At 41.2% G+C, this 8,711-nt stretch overlaps 1 protein-coding gene across 1 annotated transcript in view; it reads left to right on the forward strand.

Annotated features, from left to right (window-relative positions):
* STAB2 (stabilin 2) overlaps positions 1-8,711 on the forward strand; it is a 251,479-nt gene that overhangs the window by 80,265 nt on the left and 162,503 nt on the right. Inside the window, exons 12-15 of the mRNA XM_006888578.1 lie at positions 1,662-1,811; positions 5,096-5,239; positions 5,803-5,859; positions 6,016-6,141. Coding sequence (XP_006888640.1) covers positions 1,662-1,811; positions 5,096-5,239; positions 5,803-5,859; positions 6,016-6,141 — 477 coding nt within the window. The remainder of the gene's footprint in view (positions 1-1,661; positions 1,812-5,095; positions 5,240-5,802; positions 5,860-6,015; positions 6,142-8,711) is intronic.

Below are 8,711 nucleotides of genomic sequence, written 5' to 3' on the forward strand. Positions count from 1 at the left end.
CAAACCCTCCCCCAGGTCCACTCCACCATGTAGCCATCGCTCTAGACTCCTGTCATGACAGAAATACCTAATCACATATCTCTTTTAAACAGTTTTCTCCAAGGAAGGGTTTCTAAACATAAAGGGTTCCTACCATAATTGTGTTAGGAATAAAAGTTTGCAGAATGCAAAACTGCCATTTTCCATAGTGAGCATCAAATGAATACACAATTTAGGGTACATTTCTTAAAATTATCCTAGATGGAAATCACAAGGGAAGGTAGAAGAAAGTGTTAGTCTTTAAATGTTACTTTAAGTCAGTGTGAGCAGCTGTTGTTGGAGATAATGTCAAGCAGTGGGAATGAAAAATCACCATCTGGTGGACCTGTCTGACTATGGCGCTATCCGTGAAATAATCATGTTTGGTTTAATGTAGCTCCAAGACATAATTAGGATGTATTAAGTGGATTTCTCTTAATCAAGATATGTGGGAAGAGTCATTTTTGCTGCATTGTATCAAAACCCAATAAATTCAAATGCCCTAGCTCTAATATAAAATGCCACCATTACTAATGTGCCTGAGATTAATCTGTGCCGCATTAATCTTCAGAGATGCCTTCACTGCTCTCTCACTGGGGAGAAGATCTAGCAAACATTGAAGGCTTCTCGTTAGACCCTCTGCATGAGGTCAACTGATTACTATGTAGTGTAAGTTCATACTCCCCTAGGTGGTGCACTCAGTTAATGTGCTGAACTGCTAACATAAAGGTTGGAGGTGTAAGTCCACTCAGAAGTGACTCAGAAGAAAGACCTGGCATCAACCTGCAAAAATCAGCCACTGGCCATCCTGTGGAACACGTTCTACTCTGACATGCTTAAGATCATCATTGGTTGGAATCAATTCAATGGCCACTAGACGTATTTGTTCGTTTTAAGTTTGTTGCTGTTTAGGCGACACATTGCACAATCAGTTCTAACTCACAGGGGCCCCATGGGACAGAGAAGAATTGTGTCCTTGTTTCCTTGGCTGTCATCTTCACAGAATCAAATCCCCAGGTCGTTCTACTGCAGAGCGGTGGATGGGCTCGAAGCACCAGCCTTTCAGTTAGCGGCCAAATACTTACCCATTACATCACAAGTGATATTTTTGTAAGCATTAATGCAGAATTAATGAAACGAGCCTGCATAATTGTTGTTGTTGTCGTGTACCATAGAGTCAGAACTGACCCATAGCTGACCCTCCAGTGCGTTTTCAGAGGCAGTTAATTGCACAGGAGAAGACTGCCCATCCTTCTCCATTAGTTATGGTAATGTGATAAAATACAGAACTTTAGTCTGGTGGATTTTCAAAATCTTAGCTTTGCTACTCAAATATACCAGTCGTCCAGTCCATAGCTTTTCTCACATAACTTCCTATTGTATTCCATCTGCACCTTGCACTTAAGACTGATTCCTTGGTGCCTGCAGATGAAAGCACACTGCATCGCTCCAGCTCTTCAGCTCTCCAGTCTTTTAAGTATCCGCCCAGGGTACAGGGGCCTGGGAGAAACAGCTGCATTAGCAAGAGCTCAGCCCAATCTACTCTGCACTAGCCTTGATGCCTTTGATCCCAAACACAGCAGAAACAAACCTCACCTTCTCCTCCAAACAGGGATCAAGACTGACCAGCTCTCTTCTCTTAGGTCAAAGAGCTTTTGATGGACCACCAGGCTACTCTATACTTTGTGAAGCTGCACATAATTGCCGGGCAGATGAGCATGGCACGTTTGAATAACACAGACACATTTTACACTCTGACGGGCAGGTCAGGGGAAGTCTTCAACGGTGACAAGGTAAAGGTTTTTGTCTCTCTCCTAGAACTAAACTGCTCACAGAGCCTGTGCCCACAGCCGTATCTCTGTGTTTGGGGCTTGTGAAAGTTTACAAAGAGCTTCTTACCTTGTTTCTTGTTTGCCAGAGCATGTTTCCTTTGTAGGAACAAGCCAGTTAAAAGGAAGAGGGAGGAAACAGGGTGACTGGTAAAGGAGGTTATAAAGTGTTTGTCTTTTGTCTGGGTTTGAATCTGTTTTCAACCATCATTTATCTGCCTGCAGAAAGGAGGAACTTTCCTGTAAATCTGTTTCCTGGAAGCATTAGCATAAAGCGGGGATCAGCTTTTCTTTCTTTTATTTTTTTAAACAAGAGGAGATGGATTCTTTTTGTTTTAGATAGACTTACCCACCCTCTCCAGTTTACCGCTCTTTTGATTGTGATTTTAGTGGGGGGGGGGGTGCCCAAATAAAACTACTCTATAACTCCATAGTTACAACTAACTCTTCTTGTGATTGTACTCCCATTCCTGAGCTGGAGGCAGATGGTGCGCATAGGAGCGATGACCAACATGACAGCATTTCACCAAATATCACCGCTTCCTCCAGTTATGGAGTATGTGTTCTGTGGAGGAAGATACTGGGATAAGTCTTTGCTTATGTTATGTACAACTCACAACCCTTTGAAGGAAGTACTGTTGTTATCCCAGAGGTATTGAAACCAAGAGGTCACACTCTAGATACTGAATTATCTGAATCCAAAGCCTTCATCCTTAATCAGTATGTTGTGTTGTGCCTGTGAGAATGAATGGGTGGATAAGCAGGTAGGTAATAATTTTGTAGGCAGGTTGGAGGAGGAAAGAGAAAAACAGTGACAGAGAGATGAGTAAATAGTTGGTAGGTATTAAGATATAACTTCTTTCTTTACAGGGACATGTATTCATATATTCAATAAGTATTTCCTAAATCAACAGAGATCATGAATGTGAAATATGTAATGTCTATCCCATGGGTTCTCAGGTGGCCTAGTGGTAAGAATCTGCACAGCAATCCTGAAGGCCCATGGTTCAAATCCACCAGCTGCTCCATGGAAGAAGGATGGGCAATCTCCTCGCATGCAATTAACTGCTTCTGAAAAACCCACTGAAGTGTCAGCTATGGGTCAGTTCTGACTTGATGGTACTCAACAACAACAACAACAACAGCATCCCATGCTAAGGGATCTCAAATGGCATCATCTGTACAGTCCTATGCTGTTCACCTAAAAGCTGCACCTCTCTAGGAATTCTAATCTACCAAACAGCTCTGAGAAAGATGAGCAATCTCCTCCCGTGTGAGTTACAGCCTCAGAGACCCAGTGGAGGGTCAGCTATGAGGTGGTTCTGATTCAATGGCAAGGAGTTCAGTTTAAAACATACGGGTGCCTTAAGGAGTAAGAAATGATGGGCTTCATTTATCAATGCAATAAATATGTTGCATTCTCTTTCAAGATACTAAAGTAGGTGATGAATTTATAATAAATAATCCAACTCTTATGACATTTTCAGTCCTTAGAATCATTAGTATGGAGAAGAATGGGAATCCCAGAATATTTAATTGTATTGATGTGAAACCTAGACCTAGACCACGAAGCTGTTGTGAGAACAGCAAGGAAACACTACATGGTTTGAAATAAAGAAAGGTGTATGTCAGGGTTGTATCCTTTTTCCTTACCTCTTCAATCTGTATGTTGAGCAAATTATTCAAGAAGCTGGAGTCTATGAAGAAGAAGCTGGTATCAGGATTGGAGGAAGACTCTTCCATAACCTTTGATATGCAGATGCCCCAACCTTGCTTGCTGAAAGTGAAGAGGATCTGAATCACAGTGAAGGCTGTGACTGAAGGAAATGGATTGCATCTCAATGTCAAGAAAACAAAAATTCTCACCACTGGACCAATAAGCAACATCAAGGTAGAGGGAAAAAAGACAAACTGTCAACAACTCCATCTTACCTGGTTTCACAACCAATGCACTTGGTACCAGCAGTCAGGAGATCAAGAGACATATTACTCTGGGAATTTTTACTTTCCAATTTCTTGAAGAGAAATTATGTTAGTTTGAGGACTAAGGTGTGCCTAATCCAGGCCTTAGTATTTTCAGTCATTTGTTATGCATCTGAGAGCTGGAAAATTATTAAGGAAAACAGAAGAAAATTTTATGCTTTTGAACTTTGATGTTTGAGAACAGTGCTGAATATTCCACGGATTGCCAAAAGAACAAACAGATACGTCTTAGAGAAGGTGCAACCAGAGATTTCCTTGGGGGAAAGGAAGGGACAGCTTTGTCCCACATGCTTTGGGTATGTTTCTAAGATAGGTTATTCTTTGGTTAAGGACATCATGCTTGGAAAAATGCGGGGACAGAGAAGGAGAGGAAGACCCACAACAAGATAGACTTGACACAGTGACTGCAGAAACGAACTCAAGTGTGTCAGAGAATAGTGAGGGTGCCAGATGATAGGGCAGGGCTCAAATCTGCTGTTCATAGGATCACTATGAGTCATACTCAACAGCATCTAAGAAGAACATCATAATCATAACAATGTTTTAACTACATTTCAAATGGGATGTTATTGTGCCATCCTCGTCATCTCTGACACAGGATGTTGTAGTAGTTGTTAGGTGCTGTCGAGTCGAGTACAACTCATATGAACAACAGACCTGAACTCTGCCTATTCCTGTCATCCTATCATCTCTGACACACTAGAGCCCACTGCTGAGCCCACTTCTGAAGTCACAGTGTCAATTCATCTCATCTGGGATCTTCCTCTCATTCATTGACCCTCTTCTCTCCAAGCATGATATCCCTTTCCAAGGAATCGCTTCATCTAGCTAGATGGTCTTCTCAATCATCTGCTATGCATCAGAGAGCTGGACATGAATCAGGATGACAGAAGAAGAATTGATGCCTTTAAGTTGTGGTGCTGGAGAAGAGTGCTGAATATCCCTTGGACTGTCAAAGAATGAACAGATATGTCCCGGGCAAAGTGCTACTGGGGTTCTCCCTGACATGAGATAAGCATCATCAATTTTTTTGTTCTTAACTTTTTGGCATCATCAGTTTCATACACATGATCTCATTTGCTCTTAATAAAAATCCTGTGACATCAACCAAGTGGATACCTTCAGTTTTATTTTGGGTAATGAACCACAGAGGTCCCTCACATAGACAATAACACCATACTCACTGACCCTGGACTTTGGACTCCCTAGTTAACTACTCTTTCTGGAGCAGGACATTAATTTTCTCTCTTTCTTTGGTGTTTTAGGATAATCTACTTAAACTTAAACTCTATGGCAGCAAAAAGAAAGTAAAAATCATACAGGGCAACATAATTGCTTCTAATGGGCTCCTTCATATCATTGACAAAGCGATGGACAAGATAGAGCCCGCATTTGAGAACAACACTGAGGTAAGACATTCCAGGTAAAAGCGATGTAAGCCCAGCTCCATCTGTGTCTGTGCCTAGAAAGTCAACAAGGAAGAGTCTGCCAGTGACCCTTTTACTTGAGCCCCAAACATATGGAAGATAGAATAATTGAAAGTACACTTTGCATACAATCCTAAGTACATCTCCAGAGAAAGGAAAGGCACATCGTTCAGGGAAAATATGTCTTTATCCCTTTGGTGGGCTCTCATATGGTCACATTTGACAACTCTGTTCCCCCCAGTTGTCATGAAAAATGTATTCATCATTATTTATGGAGAAGGATCATTCTTACTACGCTACACTGGATTGCTTCTGGTTTATATAATGATAGCCAAATACTACTTTTGAAAATTCAAGGCCAAACTACTGCTAATAACAGCACCAAACTTTTTTATAATGCACTGAATGTCTCCAGATACACACACGCAAACACAAACATGTACATGCATATACATGAACTGTCACTAGTCTTTTGATGTTGGGGGTTTACTTCATAGGGCATCCTTTTTTCTCAACTGATGTTTAAATAAAATGTCTGTTTTTAGCAAACCATAATGGCAATGCTACAACCAAAATACAGCCAGTTCAGATCTTTGCTAGAGGTATGTACTTCATGAATTTCTGAAAAACAATGTCTATCAAGTGGACATGAATTGTGGAATATGAGATGCCCATGTTAAAAACTTTCTGAGGGATTATTTTAAGTCTCTCACTAAGACAGGTTTTAGATAAAATAAAATTCCATTTGTCTAATGTAGAAGACCAATGTGGGACACGCCTTAAGTGAGGATGGCGTTGGCGTACCGTACACCATTTTTGTGCCGACCAATGAAGCATTGAATAACATGAAGGAAGGCATTCTTGATTATCTCCTTTCTCCAGAGGTAATGTATTTTATCTGATGGTCTTGTGTCAACATCATCACTGCCTCCGCTTGTATTCTGTAGCTCTTTTCAAAACTGTTGTTACTTGAAGTCAAGTCAGAACTGACTCATAGTTGACCCTCCAGCACAGCAAGGCAGATATCACTAATCAATCACAGCACTCTAGAACTAAGCCTGGATGTGGCTTCAATCTCCTGCTCAGCAGAACTCCCAATAATGATGATCTGCTAATAAGACCAGTCACAGGAAAATATTTTTGCAACCACAGAATTAAATGTTCGGTTTGATTTGTCCTGATTGTTCTAAGATTTCTGAATTGCAAAATTAAGATTTTTCATTCCCTAGGAATCTAATTGGAGCTCTGGTGGTGGCCTAGTGGTAAGAAACTGCATTGCAGTCCCAAAGGCACGTGGTTCGAGGCCACCAGCTGCTCCGGGGGAGAAGGATGGGCAATCTCCTCTCCTGTAATTAACTGCCTCTGAAAACCTGCCAGAGGGTCAGTTGTGGGTCAGTTCTGACTCAATGGTACACAACAATAGGACTCTAATTACACTAAAAGACAGAAAACTATAACTAAGTGACCTGGGGCTATTCTTGGGGTAAAATTTTTAAAGGGATAAATTATTTTTAGATAGCCTAGTCTTTTCTTCATATTGTCTTGCCTCCCTCAATAATCTCCTCTTATTATATATGCTCCTCCAGTTCTCTCACAGCCCACTCTAGAAATAACAATGACTCCATCACATTCTGAAGTAAATTATCAAAATCATGTCAAGTATTTCCTCTCCAAGAAATACCATTTACTGCCATGGAGCAGGTTTCAACTAATGGAGACCCTTGAGTTTCTCAGTTTGTATCTTTTTCCTATAAACAGCTGGTAAATTTGAACGGCCAACCTTTGAATTAGCAGCCCAACACTTAACACCTTATGCTACCAGAGCTTCCAGGACTAGTTTCTTAAACTGGACAGACCAAAACAAAAGCATATTGTCCTCACGTCAAGTCTGACTCATAGCAACCCTATAGGACAGAGTAGAATCCACAGGGTTTCCAAGTCTGTAATCTCTATGGAAGCAGACTGTCTCATCTTCATCCATGAAACTGCAGAAAAGGAGAGACAATTATGCTATTTTGTCCATTGTTGTTGTTGTTGCTGAAAGTCAAATATTGGAGTTTTAAGAAAAACTAGAAGATTTCTTCCAAGTCCAATGTTGGTGATAGAGTGAGTCTACTTACAGCCCCTGTAAGCACATTTTCAACACATTACAAAATCTGTTGTTGCTGCTGTTGTTATGTGCCATTGAATTGCCTGCAACCCATAGCAACCCTATGTACAGCAGTTCTAAAACTGTCCCAAGCCAGTCTCACTAATTCCGACACACCAACCTTCATTGCCTCAGTCATTGGGTCAATCCATCTCATCTGGGGACTTCCTCTCCTGCATTGTGCCTCCACCCTTCCAAGCAAGATGTCCTTCTCAAAGGATGGGTCTCTCCTGGCCACGTACCCAACATAAGTGAGCTACAGCTTCAAAATCCTAGCCTCCAACAGTGGGTTACCAGAAGCAGTATATTGCATGGAGGAAAATTGCCTGTCCTCCTCCCGCAGGGCACCTGCTGGATTACAGCGCAACTTTTTGCCACTAGAGCTCCTGGTGGCAGCTTGCAATTAGTTTTCACCCTCCCCATTCTCCAGCCTCCACTGGTTTACCAGCACATCACTACTCTTGGTGTTCAGGTCTTTATCTCTCAAAGATAACATCTTTCTGATTATAAATTACTGTAAAAATGACAATACTACAGTTCTCTTTGTTCTGAGTCAAAGTCTATTTTTTCCATTTCACAGTCCAGAATCTATTTAAAAAAAAATTCTGAACCTTTGGGAAGTGCTTCCTCGCCACCATCCCTATTAATAGCATCTTTTAACTTTGGCTTCAGGCAAGAGCATGAACTAGAGAATATAAAATACTCATCAGGTCTGACAATAAAATAGAAAAGAAATAGATTTTTGTTAGGAGGTGCTCTTTAGTTCTGACTTTGGAATGTCATCCTTTCTTTCCAATATTTCAATCCCATCTCAGCCCATTGGAGACCTCTGCTTCTGGTGACAAGCTGAGTTTACGGCTTCATCTCTGAACCCCACAGAAATAAAAGCAGTGGAACAAGGGACTCCCAGGCTCTTGCTCATTCACAAATACCTCACTAGTAAAATGCGAGGCAAAGGAATGCGAATTTGCAGAGTTCAAGGTCTTTTGAACAATTTGGTAGCAAACAAAAGGGCTTGTTTTGTTCCTAATTCAGACAGGAGGAAGTGAATGTCCTCATAAAGGAAAGAATGTGGGCATTTGTCACTGAACCAAAGACCCTTCCACAACAACACACCTGGAAGCATTTCCTGCGGATCTGAGCTGCCCTGGGGCAAATTCTAACCTGATGAAGGTGCCAAGAACACAAAACAGCCTTAACTCCTCATTCTCTGATTTCTTCCAAAAAGAATGTGATGTTGTTGTTGTTGTTGTTATGTGCTATCAAGTTGTTTGCAACTCATAATGACCCTATGCACAACAGCCC

This window comes from Elephantulus edwardii, unplaced genomic scaffold (assembly GCF_000299155.1).
Source record: "Elephantulus edwardii isolate Elephantulus edwardi_28Jun2011 unplaced genomic scaffold, EleEdw1.0 scaffold00068, whole genome shotgun sequence".
Taxonomy (NCBI): Eukaryota; Metazoa; Chordata; class Mammalia; order Macroscelidea; family Macroscelididae; genus Elephantulus; species Elephantulus edwardii.